Here is a 22,627-nt window from a genome sequence, read left to right as displayed (position 1 = left end):
AGTAATGAAACCCCAGTCAGTTTGCATTTTGCATATGGTCACATTCACATGAACAGTTGCTTCAGTGTAACAAACCCTGAACCATTGTTAGTTCCTGTACTGGGCTAGTTCAAATATCATGAAAATGGACATGTACCATTTCAGAGTTCGGGAACAGGGAAATGTTTTTCTTTCCTTTTGAAATGCTGCTCAGTGTAAAAAAAAACTGAACATGGAAATCAAGAGTATAAAGGAGAAGCCTAAAGACAGATTTTCTGAGCAGCTAGCTTTCAAAAAGCAGAAGAGTTTGATATAGGGCACTATTTATTTTGTAGCTTTACACCCTTCATTAAGTATTTCAAGGGGGGTTCACAAAGAAACAATCAACATAATAAAATAATTAAGCAACAATCAAAAGAAAAGCAGTATGAAAATCAGCAGTATAAAAACCATCTTAGTAGGTGTTAAAGTCTCATCAGACAAAGACCAAGATTATAGATATAAAAATATATTTCAATTAGCCATTCTTCAGTACAACCAGAACCTGTGGTACTTGGGAGAAAAAGCACAGAAGGTGAGAACATCTGTATACTGTATATGTGGGATATATATATATATATATATATATATATATATATATATATATATAATCATTACAGAGCAATTCATTCGACCTTAAGGAGTTTAAACGGAGTTGCCACTAGAGGAAAAACTCTGCTAGAACCAATTAGAGGTGCCCCTTAGACAGTTGCCTAACCTAAATAAAATTTCTATCTCGAAGCTTGCCATCATATATATATATAACCCTTTTACGGTGAGTTGAGTGCAGAATGCCCCTGGATATATGCATGCATCAGTGTTACTATTCATCCATGATTTCAGAAGGACCAAAATGAGCACAGAAGTGCAGCTGCAATTCACTTATAACTCCAGCATGATTATAAAGCTGCTTTTTATGTAGGACACTTTTGGTCGGGGCACATGTTTGTCATTTCCTTATGCTCCTGTCCCACAACTGGTATTTGTATTTTGCCGTTTGCATTCTGTTGTGTGAAAACAGAAAAAGAAATACAATGACAGTAGCTAAGGGTGCTTCCAAACAACATATTTATTGAGCATTCATGCTGATTTGTTTGCAGGGAGATGAGGCAATGTTGGCTATTAAATGAGTACTTGTTCTGATTTGTGTGCCGGTTAAATGATGTTGCACCAAAGCTAAATTATCCTACATTTTCTTGTGCATTTTCCAATCACTTTCCTTATTGTTCAAACTTTTGGGGAACTGGATTTGTTGCACAAGATCTCCCAAGCAACTATAATTGTGCAGCCTGAATTTGTGTTTGAATCCTACCCCCAAACAACTGCAGTCTGGAAACGTCTTATAGCACAAGAGGACTTGAAGCTAGGGTAGCCAGGTACACATTTCCAAAGAAGAGGACAGTGATTTGCGTAACAATTTGCACATGCTAATTTATATTGGGAGAAAAGCAATGACAAACCTTGCCGACAAAGGTCCAGGTCCGTATAGTTAAAGCTATGGTTTTCCAAGTAGTGATGTATGGAAGTGAGAGCTGGACCATAAAGAAGGCTGATCAGGAAAAATTGATGCTTTTGAATTACAGTGCTGGAGGAGACACTGTTTGTTTGTTTGTTTGTTTGTTTGTTATTAAATTTCTGTACCGCCCTTCACCCAAGGATCACAGAGTGGTTTGAAATATAAAAACACAGAAATACATAACATAGAAACAAACAAAAATAATAACTCCTCTACATGCACACAGTTTAAAAGACCATCAATTGTTTAATTAGCCAAAGGCTTGGGAGAAAAGGAATGTTTTTCGCCTGGGGTCTAAAGATATGTAATGAAGGCACGAGGCGAGCCTTTTTGGAGAGAGCATTCAAAAAATGAGGAGCCACTGCAGAAAAGGTCCACTCTCATACCTCCACCCTCCAGACCTCTCATGGAGGAGGCACACAAAGAAGGGGCTCAGATGATGATTGCAGGGTCCGAATCAGTTCATATAAGAAGAGGCAATTCTTGAGCTATTGCTGTTCTGAGCCATTTAAGGCATTATAGGTAAAAATCAGTATTTTGAATTGGGCCTGCAAATTAATTGTCAGCCAGTGCAGTCAGGCCAGAATCAGTGTAACATGCTCAAACCGTCTTGCAACCTGGCCGCTGAATTTTGCACCAGCTTCAGTTTCCAAACTGTCTTCAGAGGCAGCCCCATGTATAACATGTTACAGTAATTTTGTTCGCCAGCACATCTACACTCAGCAAGCAAGCAAAATTCAAAGGGTTGCTTTTGGATATATATTCAAGATTAATTGCAACAAAAACAAAAAGCAGCACCTGTTGTTATTACTTTTAATTCCTCCTTACAACCAGTGATAAAGGGGGACCTCTTAAATGGCTGCACCTGAGGGTACTTAGAAGTGCAACACAATATTTACTCAAAACACACATATTTACTTAAAAGTAAAGCCCACTGTGTTCAATTGAGTTTACTCTGAGGTCAGTGTCCATATGGGCCCAGCATTTACAAGACAAAAATATATGTCCCCACAATTACGGTAGATGCATAAACACCATCTAACTTGATAACCCTAACCGTAACTTCAATCCAATAAATTCTTAAATTTAGGGGCAAATTTAATTTTAAATATATATATCACACTGCAGGATTTTAATCACAGCAATTCAAAACAAAAACTACAATTTAAGAGGAGAGATTATCAACATAATTTGTGAGAACTCACTTCCATTCCAAATACTAAACGCCTGCGATTAATATTGCAACAATGTCATAATGGTGCTTGGATAGTGCTATGTCATAATATGCAATGTAATCAGAATGATGTGGCTGTACTTATGCTCCACCCTAACAATTTACATGCTGGTGAAGCACACTTTAAGACTGGATTGTAAAAATGTCCGATGTCAGGTTTTCGAGCTGAACATAGGAAAGAAATAGCGATGGTGAATTAATGGGCAGATGGATTTCTAGTGAGCTTGTGTTGTAACAGGATGAAACAAAAGTCAACCATAAATTATGAACTTTGGGGAAATGCACTGGTAATTTTTACATATGAAATTAAGGCCTAAAATCTTTCACTCTTTAACTGCTGGCTTCTCCTCTGCTAGGAATATATCACTTGTTTACAAAGCCTTACAGAAGAGGGGAGAGTAACCTGATGTGTAGCATCCTGACTAAATCCCTTTATGTAACATAGTTAAGAAAGTTATCTGGGGACTGGGGCGCAGGGAAGACTGATGAGGAACAATTTCAATATAAAGTGGGAGGGGGGAAGAGACCACAAGATGACCCAGTTTTGAATATGTCCCAAAAATCCCTAGTTCTGGTAGCATAAGAAACCAGTAGGAATTTGCTGAAATGGCATAACATAAACAAAAACCAAAAGTGAACAGAAAGCATTCTGGTGTTTTTGCATAAATCGTTTAGAGAGGATCTTGTCTATGAAGAGAGTCCTGCCTTTGGTGTAGTATCAGTAAGCAGTCTCTCCTGTCAATCAGGACACATCTACACTGAAAACGTATACAAGCTTTCTATCACTTTTAATTGTCATTGCTCCCCATCATGACCAAGGATTTCTGGAGCGCATAGTTTGATGAAGTTGTTGATAATTTGTTCGGAGATCCCTAGCACCTAGCACCTCTCACAGAACTGCAGTCCCCAGGATTCCCAGGATAGTGGTATACTGTGTAGATATGTTCTGAGCTTTCCAATTACTTAGGTTTTTTTTTTTTACTCCTTAGCCCTGTGGCACCACCTTCTGGCAGAGGTAGAATCCCCACAGCACCATCCATCACCATGACCCTCTTCATAATCCTGTCATGAAATAACTGAAAGGTTCGTTGCTTAACTCTTGGGCCAGCATGTTTCCCCAGATAACAGCCCCTCTCTCTGTCAACATGATATAGCCAGCACCATGTGCTGACAAGCTCTGAGGCACACCTAAAATTATAGTTTGTAACTCAAATGGGTCAGCTGACCTCCAGGCACTCCATACTGTGTATAAAGGATTGCAAATCAAGATCCCTCCTCCCTAATTAATCCACTCTGTAGTTTTACCAGTGCAAAGTGTTCACAATAAAATACCTTACAGATACCTATCTGAGTTGATTCTGAATCCCACATGCACTTTAAATATGATGTAGCTAGTTGTAAAAGCTTTTTCTTGTATGTCCTCAATCATCCAGCACAAAAAAAACACATATATTCTAAAAAGACATATGCTCAATAGTCAAAAGCAATTATTCCCCCCCCCTGAAAATATTGTTTATTAGGTGGGACAAAAACATGCAGAAGAATCAATATGATTATTTTAAAAAGAAAAAAGATACTAACAGCTCAAACAGCTCCTCTTTTCCCCTCTATGCAATAAATAAGGCATAGAAATTGTACTGGGTCCTGCTAAATCCAAATATTAATAGCATTTCTGTGTGTAAGCTACAGAATGAGAATGCTTTTTTAGTTTTAGGGTCACAACCTTTTTATTTGTTTTATAATTGTATATTTTATTGTTGTAACCCATTCTGGGATCCTATGGTAAAGTGTAGGAAAGGGGGGGAAATTAAATAAAAAGAACAATGTAAAAAGAACACATATTTTTGTATATAAGTAACTAAGTGGTGTGGATGGATCACAACAAAACACTCCTGTTTGTATTATATAGTTTCCAGTGCCTTATCGTGTGGCTTGCTGACTCCCTAAGTTCCAGTTCAGAAAGTCAGGTAAATTAGATAGTTGGTATGAGCACAAAAATAAAGGACAGGTGAGGCCTACTCCGATTCATCTTATCCAAAGTTATCACACAGGTTATCATGTGTGTGTGCGTGTGTGCTAAGAATTCATTTCTGTGCTGGAAATTGCTGGGGAAATGTTACCTGAGAAATTCTAGTTCCCTGAAATTAGATTTTTCCAATGCAAAGATGGGCAGCCAGATTCCCCCTCTACAATAATCTTTCTAATCCTTTCCTTTCAACATTTTTGCTCTAATTATACCAATCTATCCCAGGATTAGTGTGTTGTGAATTTTGTTCTTCGCCATCATCCCCGCAAACCAATACATAGCTTGGGCTACAAAATCTATGGAGACCATCCTTATAAAACCTAGGGACTGAGACCTTGGGAGGAAAAAGGTAGCAAACTTGTGTCAAATAACTGTATTGTTTAAAATCAGGCAAAGGGTGATTAGTGAGGATGGGAGTTTTCAAAAAGACCTTCAAGAAATGAAACGTTTACAGATGGTTCTTTATTTGTGATCATTTTCATGTTTAACCCTCATATCATGTTAAGGGGGGGGTGTCAAATAAACACCAATTATTATAGTGTTCCTCCTGCCACAAAATGTGGAGTTTCACTGCAAAAGTGTTGCCTTTTGCCTGGGAGCAACAAGAAATTAATCTGCAGCAAGAAAGGAGGGATGGCAACCCTGCTCTCTCTATATTATATAATCACTGCAGCTGGTAAGTAGGGAGCTGGATTCAGGTTGCCATAGCATTTGGCATATTGCTATGGAGGCCGAGCTTTGGTCCACTTATCAGTAGTGTTGTCAGCAGCAAAGCACAAAGCACACACATACTAGTGTGTGACAGAAGCACATGGCTATGAGGACAAAAGCAAAACAGGGCACAAGATGCAACAGGGACCCAACCTCTCACCTTTTAGGGGTACTTGTTATGGTATGGTGATGACAAAAAAAATCTTTTCAGGTCGGTGTATTACAAGATTTTGACCACTGGAACTTTTTAAAAATCTACACACACACACACACACACACACACACACACACACACACAAAGTGTGCCACAATCAAATGCACACGTTTATATACATAGATTTCACTCTCTCCTTAAGAATGGCCCAGGTGTAAAAATCGCTAAGGCTTCTGCACTTTTAAGAAATGTGGAGAAGGAATGTAGGAGCTAAAGCTTTCTGGTATGTCACACCTGCTGAGATTCCCTGTTTAACACAACTATAAAAAGGTGCAGGGGTCCTGAATTCTCTCTTTTTTTCCCCACCTGGACACCCTTCTGCCACTAACAGTGAAATCCCACATAAATCTACTCAAAAGCCCAGCAAGTTGAATCAAGAGGGCCCCAAGTAAGCGGATATAGGATTGCAGCCTAAATCCCTTTAGGGCTAGGCAAAGAAAGAGTTCAAGCACATATATTTCCCACTTTGATAGAATAAGCATCAGAGCTATTGGTTCAGTGCTGTCAATTCCAACTGCCTTTCCTATCTTTGGTACCTTGAGATCCCTATACTTGAAAGAAAACTAAACTGGAGATACTCTGGATTGATCTATTTCCACATGGAGATAACTGCTTGCTTCCTACCCTATGACACACAGTGCCAAGAATCTCAGCACTCTGGTGCTACTGGGTGAGATGAGAGGAGCAATGACAGGTGGTAAGAGGAAATGTAAGGGGCAGCTTGCCTTATCAGGGAGTGCAGAGAAGATGGAAAGAACCAGGGTCTTAGGGACATGCATGTGCACAAGAGCACACACACGCACACACACACACAGCTGCCAGCAGACTTCTCTCTACTACGACAATAACGATGATGGGTCTCTTTGGTACATCTATCTAAGCAAGAGGGGTGGGTTGGAACCACCCAGTAGAAGCTAACCAGAAGGGTCCAAATCACAACCCCTTTGGAGGAGACTGCCAGGAGACAATAATAACTTGGAGAGTTAAAAGAAAAGAAAAAATGTTATCTCCCCACCACCCTTGTTGATTTGATCTAGCTCTTAAAAGCATCTCCAGGGATGTCTGGCTCCGATGGGCACAGAAAAGGAAGGGTCTTCCCTATTTCCAATGTTTAAAAAGCAATCACCACCACAGCAGGAGATCCTCCTCTTTGGGGGTACGGTATATAATATGTACATAAGACACATTCAGCAGCCCTCCTGTGTCTGTCTGGTGTCAGGATTTGCCTTCTACCTATGAAAAGGAGGCCACAGTTCTCTGAGTGATGGGTGGCAGAGCGTAGCAGAGGGAGGAGGTAAAGAGTCTCCAACAGCGCAGTCATATATTTAAGTATCATCGAGTTCAATGGGGCTTACTCACAAGTAACTGGGTATAGGTTGGTTGGCAGCCTAGGCGGTCCTCTCTTGGGCAAGGGATTTTGAGACGTTGCAATTAGGTTCCAATTAATGAGGTGGGAAAGAGATCGATAGCTTTGCTTCCCAACTGTTGAGGCATTGCCACCCCAGATATCCCTAAGAATGTTCCACTTCCTCTACTAACAGCGCAAGGCTATGCGGACTCCACTGCATTCAATTGTGGGTAAGTAGGACTGCAGACGGCAACCATACAGCCCTTTCCTTTGGAGTTGAACTTAGTGGAAGTTACTTCCGAGCAAACATGCACTGGATCGGGCTGCAAAATCCTGAAGGGAATGGGGATTGTGAGGGGCCCCTAAAATGACCCCTACTTCCTCATGCCTCCAAAAACATGGTAGTCTTTTTTATGAGGAAGGTTAGCCCGCCCTGGAAGAAGCAACGAAGACGAGTACTGAAGCAACAACCCTCGGTCTTGCAAACTCCTGGACGTCCCTCCTGCCAGCTCCACACGCTCTTCCACCACCAGAAAGCAACTTTGCCTTGCTTAATATTGTTGGCCAAGGATAAGGCTGGGGAGAAAAGGCGTGTGGGGGTTCCTTGGTGGGCTTGTTTTGTTTCCCGCGACCACCAGCCTTGACAAGATCACTGCATCAAATCTCTCCTCATGTCACCCGCGGTCCCATCTGTGTGGCGGCGGAGGAAGACCATCTCCCACCACCCTTTCCCCTCCCGTTCTTCACGTTGCTTTCTCCAACAGCTTCAGAAGAAGGAAATGACAGTAAGGGGGAGAGGAGGGAGGAGAGGGAGACGGAGGGAGGGGGAGACAAGCTCTATCCTGAGACCCCCCCCCCAGTCTTACCTTGGTGGTTTTCTTCTGGGATGTACATCCTCTTGTTTTCATTGACCATTTAAGTAGAGGAACGAGGAGCACCCCCAAAAAAAACAACCCAAGCAGGAGTCCAGGGTTTTAATTCCTCCAATTCCAAAAGAAAAGAAAAAGCAACAGCAGATGGGGTGAACAGTTCAAGGAAGAAACCGGAGCTTCTGCGACGATTAAAATTCCCCCGTTCGCTTATTACCTGATTCCCATGATTGCATCAAAGCCCAAAAACTGATCCTTTCCACTACTGCCTCCTTTAGTGCAATTGCAAAGCATCCTCAGAGAACATCCGGGACCCTGCCAAAGAATTGAGCCCAGCACCTCTGGCCGCTGCTCACACCGTCGAGAAGCGGCAGAAGGAGAAGCGGCTCCTTTAGATCTTTATTGTTTGTTTGTTTTAAAAAGAGGAGACGGGGGGGGGGGAAGAGATCAGCAAGGGAAAGGAAGGTTGGAGACGACAGCCTAGGGGAGGGGAGTGGGGACACTCATAAGCATCCAAGAAGGGTGCTGGAGCGGGGGTGGGGGGTGGGGAGAGAGAATTTCTCAGGAGGGTTCAAGTGTCTTTCTTGTTTAGATCCACCAACTAGGAGAGGGAAGCAAGCGGGGCTGAGAGAAAAAGGCGACCTCGAAGAGCTGTTCCAAGGCGGCTGCTTCTCCTCTTCGAAGCCAATTCCGCGCGCTCTGTTGGCAGGGAGCTGTTTCTGCAGAGAGAGCGCTAGTCCCAGCCCCTCACTCCCTCCCCTCCCTCAGCAGAAGACTCGCTCCCGCTTCTCTCCCCCTCCCCTCCTTCCTCGTTTAGACGGACAGACAGACACCCTGAACACTTCCAGATGTTCCAGCTGCGGTGGCGGCGGCGGCGGCAGCAAGCCCCTCCCCTCGCTTTTAGGAGCCGGAGGACTTGAACTGAAAGTTTAACATGCCTTCCTCTGCCCCTCGTTCCCCTCCCCTCCCTTCGGCTCACTGCGCCTGGCGGTGGGTTTTTGCCGCTGCGCTGCTGAAACCTTTTCTACAGACATGACGTCAAGAAAGCAAGCTGAATCTGGCTTGCATGGGGGGGAGTGGGGGGTCGTGGTAGGTAAAATGGGGATTTACTTTTTTCTCCAAAAAAGTAAGAAACGGTTGGAAGGTTCCTCAACGAAGCAGATCGCCTCTCTTCTCCGCTATAGCAACCCTGACACACACCAACCACATCGACCCTCTCCATATGATTTGTCAATATTGTGCTCTCTCTTTAAAAAAAAAAAAAGCCTGCAATTTTCCAAAGCTGAAATTTATCTGTGATCTGCATGTTAAAGAAGGGACAAAACAATGTTGCTAGAATCTGCAGCAGCTTTATTAGAGCCGTGTGTTTTGTTTTGTTTCGTTTTTTGGGGCGGGGTTGAACACACACACACGCACCCAATAACAATAAATCATCACAATAGCAATAAAAGGGTTGCTGGTGTGTTGGATTTGATCAGTTGTTGCCGAGAAGCTTGGTGTACACCTACACACACAGAGAGAGAGAGAGAGAGAGCGAGAGAGAGAGAGAGAGAGAGAGAGAGAGAGAGAGCGCGCGAGAGAGAGAGAGCGCTAGCAGAGGCGAGAGAGGAGGCACAGATGTTGAAACGGATTAAGTGAGCCGAGATTTTCCAAATCCACAGTAGACACACCGGGGGGGAAATAAAAACCTGAGGTTGGAAGGAGAGATGGAGGGGACATTCCTCCCCTCCACCCAGCGTTCCACCTCCATCCTGCCTGTCGCTGTGGTGGGAGTCAGCTCTCTTTAGGCGTCCCCACCACCTTCCCCAAAGCAGCCGAGATGCTGATGGCTCCTGGCCAGCCCTCTGGGAAGCCAGGCAGGCAGGCAGCGCGTGTGTGGCGCGCCTTATCTGGGGCTCTCGCAGGGCTGCCATGTTAAACAAGCGGCGCAGGGTGGATCGTGCCGTGTGTGTGTGTGTCTACGTACACTGCACACGTCCCCCTTTATCCAGGCATGCCGCCACCTCTCCATCGCAGCGATCTGAGAAGCTAATCGGGTCTGAGTTGCGCACTTGGGGGATTGCTGGCTAGCGGAGCGCCGCGATTTCCCGAGAAGCCGGCGAGGCGCGTCGCGGCTTTGATACATGTTTACTCGGAAGCAAGATCCGCAGAATGCCCTGTTCCCTATGTTCCCAATACAGTACACGCGCGTTGCGTCCGGGCTGCGCGGCTGGGCCCCCATGCGCGCTTACGCATGGGGAGCAAGTCCCCAGCAGTGCATAAGGGCAGTCCGCCAATCAACGGCTAAAATCCAGGCTTACAGAGCGCGATTCGTTGCTAGAGGCGCTGCGCAGCAGGAGTAGCTCCTTGGTTCACTCGCCTTTGCGAACAGATCCTCTCCTGACACGCTTATTCGCTGCACCGCGAGAGGTGATTTGAGTTTAAGAGGGTCTACGATGCGAATAGGGTCCAAGTATGCAGGTTTAGGGTTGGAGGGTCTTCTCAGCCCCTGGGCGATGGGAGGCTGGGGGCGGGACAAGCGGGAGAACCGAGGGGTTCGTGGCGAAGGCGGCAACGCGCGAACTTTTCGCGGGGAAGTTTGCTGGAGGAAGTCCCTTCGCCTTGAATACTTCGCAGCAGACACCTTCGGGAACAGGGCGGCGACGGGAGAGAGAAGCAGTTTTAAAAGCGTAGCGGTACATTACAGTGAACGACACACACCCAACAACAGGTTGGGAGAGAGGAGAAAACCTCAAAAGGAGATTAACAGCATTTACCGTAGTTGTCCAAATGCCCCTCCTACCGCCGCCATTCGCGGTACAGCTGCTCAATTTTTAATCCCATCACAAGTGTGATCACAACACCATCTCTGTCGTGTTGTCCTAGCAGGCTTTTCAAGTGTTAGCAATTGGCCGGAAGGTAGTGCTTTTGAAATGGGCAGGCTCTTCTTGATATGAGTGAGAGATGGAGGATTAAAGCATTAACTGATTTGTCACTACCAGAATCTGGTACCTGCTGCTAAAAATCTATCTGCTCAGTTCGAAATCTGGAGGGTTACAAGTTCCTGGATTTGACAAAAGAGTGTGAGTAGTCTGGGATATTTAGGGGATGTGTTTGAATGAGAGCTACATTGTTAAAGGAATTTCCTTGAATGGAACAGTTAGACTTCCCACCATCCCAGACAATGAATCTAGGTATGAAGGGGACGACAGAGGACGAGATGGTTGGACAATGTTCCCGAAACTACCAACATGAATTTGACCAAACTGTGGAAGGCAGTGGAAGACAGGAGTGCCTGGCGTGCTCTGGTCCATGGGGTCACAAAGAGTCGGACACAACTAAACAACAAAATCCCTGCCTGGCTGGACAGAAAAAAATAACATGTTTGGCATCTGCCTGGCTACTGTAAGCACAGAATACTGGACTGAATGGGCCTTTGGTATGATCAAGCAGAGCTCTTCTTACGTTACTCCACAATTGGCTAAATTTTTGTTAAAACACCAGTGTCACTGCAGGTGACATATTTAATATCATGTGTGGTTAATACTTTTAACTCTGTAAATTAACAGCATTAAAGGATACACTTTGTGGGCTCTGATGTGGGATGGCATATTTGGATGTTTAAACTGTGGCTTCATCCAGGGCTGGCCCTCCCATGGGGCAAGGTGAGGCAACAGCCTCTGGTGGCATGATCCACAGGGGCAGCAGATCCGGATGTAGATCTTTCTTCCCCCCTTGTTCTCAATGTAGATCTTCCCTCACCCCTTTTTCCCTGGCGGGGAGGGGGACACCATTTTGCATTTCCCCACAGGTGCAAAAATGTATTAGCCAGGCCCGGCCTCCATCTATGCTCCACCTTTACCCATCTTATCTACAGTATATTGAAAACCCTCAAACATTACCCCCAAACAGTAATATGCCTTTCTTCCAAAGAAAGCAAACCTGTACCCCTGGAACATCTCTCTACTTGGAGTGGGGGCAGGTGTAACAATATGAAATGTGGGGAACTTTCCCCAGTTTCTTAGAGCTAGCTACATTCCCTGACTCACCATTTTCTGGCTTCCACATTTATTCACTATGCACATGCTTCCTACCAAGAACCCACCAGTTCTTCCTGACCTTAAACCTTCTGCAGTAATTTATTCCAGCTCTTCATTCTCCCTGGCTTCCCCTTTCCACAGATCCCTACTTCTTCTAAATCTCTTCCCTCAATCCTCTGCCTTTCCTCTTCCACCATTTATGCCATTTGAAATCATATGGTTTTATTTGGAATGGAAGCTGCTCTGAAAAGGTTTTATATGCGAATAAAAGAATATGAGCCAGGTGGCGCTGTGGGTTAAACCACAGAGTCTAGGGCTTGCCAATCAGAAGGTCAGCGGTTCGAATCCCCGCAATGGGGTGAGCTCCCATTGCTCGGTCCCAGCTCCTGCCAACCTAGTAGTTCAAAAGCCCGTCGAAGTGCAAGTAGATAAATAGGTACTGCTAAAGCGGGAAGGTAAACGGTGTTTCCGTGTGCTGCTCTGGTCCGCCAGAAGTGGCTTTGTCATGCTGGCCACATGACCTGGAAGCTGTACGCTGGGTCCCTCGGCCAATAATGTGAGATGAGCGCCGCCACCCCAGAGTCGGTCACGACTGGACCTAATGGTCAGGGGTCCCTTTATCTTTACCTAAAAGAATATGGAATACCACCCCACAAAAAACACCCTCACTTGGGTCTTTGCTTCTTAAACTGCTATTTATTCTGTTACTCCTGCCTGCTCTTCCCCATTGCTTCTTTGCTCAGCACTTCCACTCTTCCTATCCTTTCCTCCCTACCCATCAAGGTATTTTGCTGCCCTGAATAGTTGCAATGTACACTCAGAAACCTCCCCCCAGGATCATGAACTTAAGCAGGATGGTGGTTGTAATGATGATCTGATGACAATTCTCCAAGGGTATACAAATGGCCTTATAGAGAGAAAACGGTTACCATCCTGATCACTAAAAAGGCACAGCTTCCTATGAGGCAGTAGCAGTCACATGGACAACTATACATGCACATGCAGCATCCCACACAAGGAAAACTCAAGTGGAAAAGGCCCTTAACCCAGTGTCACTATGGATAGAAGAGACGTGCATTTTGCTTAAGAGCCAAAACATCTTTCTGTTCAAGCAATGCAGGCTGTTTCCAAGAAGGGATTATTGTTCTCATTGCTTGGAGATGCTGATAAACAGGAAGGAACAGGAAATTATAAGGACACTGACGATGGCATCCTATGCATGTTTACTCAGTGGTGCTTATTCCCAGATAGAGGGGGAAACTTCCACAACACAATTTGAGCTATGTCACCACAATGTGATTTCCTCTCTCTTTGATATTCACATGATCAAATGGCCTATGACAGTAACACATTAAGGCAGGGGTGGCTAATGTGTTCTCCAGATATTGTTGGATGTCAATTCCCATCAGCTCCAACCAGCATGACCAATGGTCAGCGATGACGGGAGTTGTAGTCAAGCAAAAACTAGAAGGCAACAAGGCAGCCACCCCTGCCTTAAAGCTTATTCAGGTGGCCAAGAAGATATGTAAGCACAACTTGAGTGTGACACTATTGTATATTATAGATGACTTTCGTTCTCATTTTGTCATGGAGATATACTTTTTTGTTGTTGTTTTTAGAAATTTTTTATCTACCCCAGCCCTTCAACATCTTTTAAAATAATAATAATAATAATAATAATAATAATAATAATAATGGAATAACAGGCTTTTGTGGTGCTTTGGTGTGTTTTTTTGTGGTTTTTTTTTAAAAAATCTTTCTCCCTATGTGGCTTAGGAAGCCACAAATTTATGGACTGCATTAGTCTGATGTCATCTTCCAGCCAAATCACATATGTACACAGGAACATGCACAAGCTGTCCTTTCCATCTAGAAATCTCTCTCCTGTCCTCATGCCTCTGCCTGCCAAAGTTCCCACCATGGGACACTATTCAGTCCAATTACTGAAAACAAGACTTGGTAAAAAAACAGCACAGAAAGTGTGTGTGTGTGTATAGTTGGCACTAATTACTTTAGCCCAAGGAAATTTTTATCATAAAATTAAAGTTGCCTGATTCAGCATTTCTTCTGTCAGTAACTTACTACAATAAAAGAGTTACACAGTGGAGCCAAATGTGCATTCATGATGTGGTAACAAAAGAAAGAAAAGAAACCTAGCCAGCAACCTTAAGAAATGAATCACATCAGCTTTCACTTCTATGACCTCATGCTAATTTTGATAATAGAAATAGGAACATGTTGCTGGGTGCTACCTCATATCGTGCTGTCTGGAGAGGGTATTATTGTGTGCACCTATTCATTTATGGGTACTTCCAGATGACCTGTTTATTGAGCATTCATCCTGATTTGTTTGCAGGGAGACATGGCAATATTTGCTGTTTAATGAGCATTCATTCTACTGTATTCTGTTTGCAGGAAGGTTAGATGACATGCCATCCCTGACATGCCACCTTTCTCTGATACTCCTCGACCGATTGTGTTCAAATTTTGACACAACATCCCAAACAAATACTTGAGGTATCTTAGGCAATTCACGTAGAAATATGTCACACCTGGGTCACGTAAAACCCCTAAAACCCCGTGTTCCAGAACTCCCAACTCACCCTAAAGTGCATGCTGGGGGGGGGGAACAGGAGAGGTTGCAAAACAGCACCGACCCCACTGGTACTGTACCTCCAGTGGATCCACCCACCCCCTCCTCCTCCTACACAGTCACACCCCAACGGCCATCTTGACCCTGCGTAACCAGAACACGCGTAAAACATTTCAACAAAATGAAGGGGTACTCTCAAGGTCAGGGGAGTCTGAAGGGGGACTCTGAGGATCCATTTAACAGATTGAGCCACAGCAACGCGTGGCCGGGCCAGCTAGTATATAATAATAATTCCCCCACACTTCCCAGTGCATTTTCCTGTCACCTTCCTTACTGCAAAAAAAATGCAATTTGCGGGAGAAGTGGCTTTGTTGTGCAAGAACACTAACAGACTTTAATTGTGTAACCTGAATTGCCAGTACCTTACGGAATCCCACCCAAAAAGAACAGCAGTATCCCCATGATCACTGACCTTTGACCTTCTACTTTGTCATGTTCATTATGGCTTACTGGTTGGGTCTATTAAAGTGTGGCAGAGATAGTAGTTAACATAAGTGTTGAACATAGCTTAGGAGGTAGGTATTCAAATTATTCCAGCTCTGAAGCAAAGGGGGGGGGAGCTTTGTGCGAGACACTTCCTCTCAGGCTAACCTGCCTCTCAGTTTTGTGGTGAAGGCAAGTGAGATAATATGCCACAATATGCTGCTTGAAGGAAAGGTAGAATAAAAATGCAATTAGTAATGCAATACTGTGTTGAATTGTTCACAATATATGCTTCTTAAAGATTTGTAACCTTTCTTCTTATAAAATACAATGGAATTGTCTGTTCCAATTTTTTTAAATGCCTCCTTGAACATAAGTATAGACTTGCAAGTATCTTAACAAGTAAGTGTGAATGAATCAGTAATCATTAAAATGACACTTCCTGAAGTGGACAAAATGGAAAGAAAGGTCATTTCCCAACTATCACTATTTTATAGGGTGGATTTAATTGTTCATCTGCACCTTGTGGTGCAGCAATAAAACTGGTTCAATAGCAAGGTTTCATATGGTTTCAAATTGGATGGGGGACTACATGCTAAGATTCCTACATTGCAAGGGGTTGGACTAGATGATCCTTGGAGTCCCTTCCAACTCTACAATTCTATGATAATTTTAGGTTTGCATAATTAAAACGAATTAAAGAGCTTTGATGCTATGGTGCAACATAGCCACTTAAAAACAAAAAAACAAAAATGAGCAGCCTTCACAGAAGCAAAAGGCATGGTAGGATAATAGTCAGTATCCTTTGAATAAGCCATTAGCAGAGCCTTCCAGTGTTTTCATGGGGGAAAGACCCATGCATCTGAAAAATCACAGTCTGAGAATAAATGATAAGGAATGTAGATGTAGATGTGGATGTAGTACAGTATTATATATATATAAACAGTGTGTCTTTATATATATATATATATATATATATATATATATATATATATATATCTGTGTGTGTGTGTGTGTGTGTGTGTGTGTGTGTGTGTGTGTCTATACACACAATTTATATCCTGCCCATCCTAAAAAAAGAACCCATAGTGGCAGTATTGCTGCCTTAAATCCTGTGTGGTTGAGAGCTGAGTTAAAAACTGCCGCAGAGTTGCTTTGGGAAATTCTCTCTTTCTCTCTCCTCTTCCATTCCTCATCTGTAAAATGAGAATTAATAATGAGCTATCTCAAAAATTTGCTGAGAGGATAATACGTTAGTTTGCATTCTACCTAGCTGCATTACAGGAACAGGTGACTACAGGAACAGGCGAGACAACATGACCCACTTACTTGGCCTTGCTGGATCAGCTGCCATTTGGTTCTTCCCCTCCCAGAACTGTTCCCGTCATAGGCCTTTCCACTTGGTCATGACAGTTATGTGGTTATATGAATTTGCTAAATTTCCTCTTCTCTTTCTCCCTCCATTTTTGTATCAAAAAGGCTTGCCTGGATTGATGGCTTGTGAAAAGTGGGTTTTTGCAGGCCCAACAAAACTCATGGCAAATGGGTGAGAAGCTGACGAGCAGACCATTCTGGAAAGATAATATTTTTTGCATCTACCATCTTTTACTATTAAATCATGGTAGGTTAACCAATTTCCATTCCTACTTCTTCCTCCCTTCTCATTCTGGAGATGCAGTAATGAGAGAAGCTTATTTTGGGGCAGAGCATCTGCTTGCATATAGAAAGACCCAGGTTCAATTCCTGGTAGGACTGGGAATGTTCCCTGTCTGGAACCTTGGAGAGCCACTGACAGTCAGGGCAGACTAGATGGACCAAAAGTCTGTCTCAATATAAGGCAGTTTCCAACTGACAAGGTGGATATAGAGCATAGGTAGGCAAACTAAGGCTTGGGGGCTGGATCCGTTCCAATCGCCTTCTGATTCCAGGCCGCGGACAGTCCAGGAATCAGCGTGTTATTACATGAGTTGAATGTGTCCTTTTATTTAAAATGCATCTCTGGGTTATTTGTGGGGCTTGCCTCGTGTTTTTACATGAGTAGAATGTGTGCTTTTATTTAAAATGCATCTCTGCGTTATTTGTGGGGCATAGGAATTCGTTCATTATTATTTTTCAAAATATACCGGTAGTCCATCCCCCCACAAGGTCTGAGGGACAGTGGACCGGCCCCCTGCTGAAAAAGTTTGACCCCTGGTATAGAGGCATATTTCATATGGCAATTATTATTATTATTATTTATTATTATTATTATTATTATTATTATTATTATTATTATTTATATCCCACCCATCTGGCTGGGTTTCCCCAGCTACTCTGGGCAGCTTCTAACAAAATTTTAAAAACAATACAGCATCAAACATTAAAAACTTCCTTAAACAGGGCCGCCTTCAGTTGGCTTTTAAAAGTAAAATAGTTGCTTATTGCCTTGACACCTGCTGGGAGGGTGTTACACAGGGCAGGCGCCACTACCGAGAAGGCCCTCTGCCTGGCTCCCTGTAACCTCACTTCTTGCAGCAAGAAGGCCATCGGTGCTAGACCTCAGTGTCCAGGCTGGACGATGGGGGTGGAGACACTCCTTCAGGTATACTGGGCCGAGGACGTTTAGGGCTTTAAAGGTCAGCATCAACACTGAATTGTGTTCGGAAACGTACTGGGAGCCAATGAAGATCTTTCAGGACTGGTGTTATATGGTCTCGGCGGCCACTCCCAGTCACCAACCTAGCTGCTGCATTCTGGATTAATTGCAGTTTCCGAGTCACCTTCAAAGGTAGCCCCATGTAGAGCGCATTGCAGTAGTCCAAGCGGGAGATAACTAGAGCATGCATCACTCTGGCAAGACAGTCTGAGGGCAGGTAGGGTCTCAGCCTGCGTACCAGATGGAGCTGGTAGACAGCTGCCCTGGTCACCGAACTAACCTGCACCTCCATGGACCGCTGTGAGTCCAAAATGACTTCCAGGCTGCGCACCTGGTCCTTCAGGGGCACATTTACCCCATTCAGGATCAGGGAGTCCTCCACACCAGCCCACCCCCTGTCCCCCAAGAACAGTACTTCTGTCTTGTCAGGATTCAACCTCAATCCGTTAGCTGCCATCCATCCTCCAATTGCCTCCAGACACTCAGGACCTTCACTGCCTTAACTGGTTCTGATTTAAAAGAGAGGTAGAGCTGGGTATCTTCCGCATATTGATGAACACCCAACCCAAACCCCCTGATGATCTCTCTCAGCAGCTTCATGTAGATGTTAAAAAGCATGGGGGAGAGGTGGAACCCTGAGCCACCCCACAAATGAGAGCCCGGGGGTCTGAACACTCATCCCCCACCACCACTTTCTGGACATGGCCCAGGAGAAAGGAGCGGAACCACTGTATAACAGTGGCTACTGCATATTTTATCTTCCTGGCGTATTTTTAGTAGATTATCTTCACACTCTTTTGGGAAGTTATGCTTTATACTATAGCACCACAAGTGGATAAATCTTTCATATACACAAAAAGAGAAGAGAAATTATGCATCCTGGGAAATAGATGGTAATGTCATTAAATTGGCCTTCTCTGTGTGTGTTTGCAGGAACAGAGAAGAACAGCCTGATCCTAACGATAGTTATTCAGAAGTAAATCCCACTTAACTCAATGGGATTTAGGCTGCAGTCTTGCACCCACTGACCTGGGAGTGGTGGTGGATTGATGGTCTATGCAGTCTTGTGTGTAGTCCTTTTGGTGCCCTTTGCATTCGGCTACATAAACATGGCTATGCCTGAAAATACGATGGAGCTAAATGCATAAGCATATGTGAGTTAATAACTTCAGATTTTAATGTACTATTATATTACTATACTTTGGAATCTGCTCACCTGGTGGACCCGGCCACCTGAGGCAATAGCCTCATGGCCCTGCTGCTTTACCATGAGGAGCTTCAAGGAAACAATTCTGAGGATGTTCAGAAAAGATGCATTGGTTCTTGTGTCTACCAGAAAAGTAGGCCTGCCAATTGGGCTGGATTGCCATCATGCCAACAGAAAGGAGGGAAAACTGCACAACCAGGACTGAGAGCCAACAGCTTCATTAACATACAGATTTACTGTCACATTGTTTTTCTGCCTGGAGATAGAAGCAACCTGCTGGCCATAGCAATGACTGAGATTGCCTGAATGGTGCCCCTCCCTCAACTCACAGTCAGAAGGCATATATTTAGGCTTGGCTGTGATGTGACCTCAAGGAAGAAAGGTTGCAGGTGGATAAATGTGGCAAGCTGGAGGGTAAGCTAGAACCTTTCTTTCAGATGGACTAGGGTTATTTAGATTGCTTTACCTACTGGACTGAGCCTGGAAGTAAATCCACATCAAGGAATAGGGAGGGTATATACATTTGTAATGCATTTGCTGAAAAGGTTGGTGACCATGGAGTTAAATATGTTTATTCCTGATCAGTGCTGTCCATTTGCGCTTTGAAGATGCCACTAAAATCTGATCTGGTTTAATAACTTTACAGTAGTGGCCTGTGTGGTGTCTACTATTGCAACTTTAACCTAGTCCTGTTTAACTAGGGATGAGTACAGAAAAAGAACTGGTGACTGCATGGTTCCTCTAATTCAGCTCAGTGCAATGTTTGCCCTCTTTTCATGACAGCATAGAGCACCGTTAATTCAGACTCAGTATATAATTTACAATACCCCTTCTGTGATGCTATTCCTTAATCAGTATTCCTTCCCTCTACTACATTGATGCCTATGATTATTCTTCCCTGTGTGACCACATTGTATTTACTTTAGATGAGTCATATTCTATTGATTCCAGTCAATTATTTTATGGCAACAAGACATGCTGGTTTCAATTATATCCTTCAGTCTAAAGTGAATTTTTCCCAGGGTCATATAACCTACAAGACTGATTACCAGACTCCAAAGCAACTTCCTAAATGTTGATCATAGTAAGATTATGTTTCTATTCAACCCACACTTAGTGAATAGGGCTGGGAGAAGGAGGCTGTGTATGTACACACATACACACACACACACACACCCTTTGAAACACACAGGGGTTATCTTATGTACGTAACAGTTTGCAACTGTTCTTGCATCTTTGTGTGATGATATAATCTAAAGCAGCAGCTACTATCTGTGTTGTCTGTACAGGTCGGCATGTTTTCAAACTAGTGCTCAACAATGTTCTCTATTCCCCTTCTGTCAATTAGTGTTTCCACAGACCTTTTCTTTCTTTAAATTTTTTTATTATTAGTATTAGTATTTTGCATTCACTCAAAAGAGAGGGGCTAGAAACCGGTGTTTTGATATACAGTGGTACCTCAAGTTACAAACACCTCAGGTTACAAAGGCTTCAGGTTACAAACCCCACTAACCTGGAAGAGTTTCCTCGAGTTGAAAACTTTGCTCCAGGATGAGAATGGAAATCGTGTGCCAGCAGCACAGCAGCAGCAAGAGATGCCACTAAAATCTGATCATCAGCGAAAGCACACCTCTAGTTAAGAACAGTTTCAGGTTAAGAACGGACCTCCGAAATGAATTAAGTTTGTAACTAGAGGTACCACTGTACCTATAGACAGAGGATCTATATTGGCTTACAAGGGGGGGGGGGGGCTAAGTTATTGTGCTGCTTCCTATTTTGTCCATTTCATTCATAGCCAAGTTAAATGTGGTGCAGGGAAGTAGTACAACCCTACAGATCAGTAGGTTTGCCCCAATAGGAGATGACTTGAGAAAGTGCTCTCTGTGTACGCATGTATTCAGCAAGTGCTGAGAAGTGCATTCTTGGTGCAAAATGGATTGCAACCTTTCCAGCAGAATGCACTTTAGAATGAGTACAGGGTGGGGACCAAAGGCAGACAAACTAACCCAGAAGGAGCACAACATCTCCCCCATCAGAGATACTACCCCTCACCTAATACCTCATATACCCTCAACCTGTATATTTCTAAATAAATGCATATATTACAAAACACAATAAGTTTCCTATGACCTCCTTTCAAAAGAAACCCATTGCAGGCTAAAGCTTCACCCCTGTAGCTTCTGACTGCTTGGGGAAATAATGTATATGTATCAGTGCACTGTTTTGGCATAAAGAACACAGGCCAGAGTATTTATCCATCAAGCCCAGTACTGGCTATCTCTGGTAGTAGCTTTCCCCATGCCCTATTATCTAGATTGAGTCTGGGACCTTCTGCATGCAGAGCATGTGCTCTCCCACTAACCTATGGATTCTGCCCTGAATAATGTAGCTGCCATTCAAAAGGTGCTTAAAGAGGCCTCTGATTGAAATAAATGAAGGTTGTGCTGCAGCAGTACTTGGCTTCTAACCACTGTGTGTCACTTTAGGCATGAGAATATCAGCTACTTAATGTTCTGAGCCCCTGCCAGCATAAGATCAATTCAATGCCAGAGTAGTGCATGCCAGGATTTATAATACTGGGTTGGGACCTGTGCTTTCTTTCTAACCTGTGACATGCCAGGTGTCACGTACTTAGCTGTGGAAGACTTTCCAAATTATTCTCATTTAATGTTGACTTCAGGTATGACGATGACATATGCTTCAAACATCACTTTCTTAAAACCAGGGATCGTTTTTTCTAGTACCAAAGACTGCTATGGATGGACAAAACTATCAATTTTTCTCAGCCAGTTCGCTGCATTTCCACATCAGCTTGGAATTTAAAGTAAAAACTTCCCATTAAAATTATCAGCATTTTAGTATACATATAATACACATTTAGTACACATTACATTTATTTAATGTAATTTTTCCTAGTATATGCATTTTCACAAGCAAATTCCCTAATTTTTATGCCCTTCCCCCCTAATATATTCAGTTGTGTGCACATTATTTGGTTGGAGAATAGCATCACAAAATTTGGAGATGTGCAAATGTCAAAGGATAGCTGTGATTCATTTCATGTATTGTTTGGGGAAGAGCAAATTAGGTATGCTCACCTTTAAATGTGAATTGAACTAAATTTGTCCTCCAAACATCCCAATTCAATTACAATCCTCAATTTGCTTTTTGGATATACCTTTTAAAGATTTTTATCATAGTAATTTTGGATTAGGGTCATAATAAATTCACATTGTTTCCACTTCAATCAATATTTGCCTTTTAAAAATTGTTACCATTAGAAGTCTTAACAACCCCAACAACCCCCTATTCCTTTTGCCATATTATGCAAATCCTCTTTGCTTTAAAATTACCAATTGCACTAAGATGAACAATGATTTATTTGAAAAAATTTATATGAGGGTGTTCTGGTAAATGTGGCACGTATTTTTCATTTCAACCAGCAGGTTGCATTTTGCCATTGCAGCACTAAACATTTTTACCTAGAGTCATTCTTTTTAAATCGTTCACTAAAATAAAATTGCAATAAAGCTGCTCAGAATAACTCTTTTTGTTAGCATTAAAAAATCATCATCAAAACACCACAAGCAGCTGCTACACAGTCCCTAATTGGACTGGTTAAATCATTGACTGTAAATCTGTACATTTTATTACACTGCTACTTTGAATAATTGTTCTCTGAGGACATTTGAAGCCCCATTTACAGAGACTTTTGGAAAAAGTGTTATAGAAGTGTTGGAAGAATGCAATAAGA

At 43.2% G+C, this 22,627-nt stretch overlaps 1 protein-coding gene across 25 annotated transcripts in view; it reads right to left on the bottom strand.

Moving 5' to 3' along the window:
• Nucleotides 1-22,627, bottom strand: part of CACNA1C (calcium voltage-gated channel subunit alpha1 C) — a 541,815-nt gene that overhangs the window by 472,158 nt on the left and 47,030 nt on the right. Inside the window, exon 1 of one of the 25 annotated variants that reach the window (XM_088676816.1) lies at nucleotides 7,934-8,119. The exons of 23 other annotated variants lie outside the window; for them this stretch is intronic. In XM_088676816.1, the coding sequence (XP_088532942.1) occupies nucleotides 7,934-7,982 (49 nt within the window). In that variant the 5' untranslated portion in view covers nucleotides 7,983-8,119. Of the gene's footprint in view, nucleotides 1-7,078; nucleotides 7,205-7,933; nucleotides 8,120-22,627 lie in introns of those variants that run through there. One more of the 25 variants, XM_088676820.1, reaches the window with a different exon arrangement.

The sequence above is a fragment of the Zootoca vivipara genome, chromosome 9, assembly GCF_965207765.1.
Source record: "Zootoca vivipara chromosome 9, rZooViv2.hap1.1, whole genome shotgun sequence".
Taxonomy (NCBI): Eukaryota; Metazoa; Chordata; class Lepidosauria; order Squamata; family Lacertidae; genus Zootoca; species Zootoca vivipara.
This window is presented reverse-complemented; position numbering and strand designations above follow the sequence as displayed.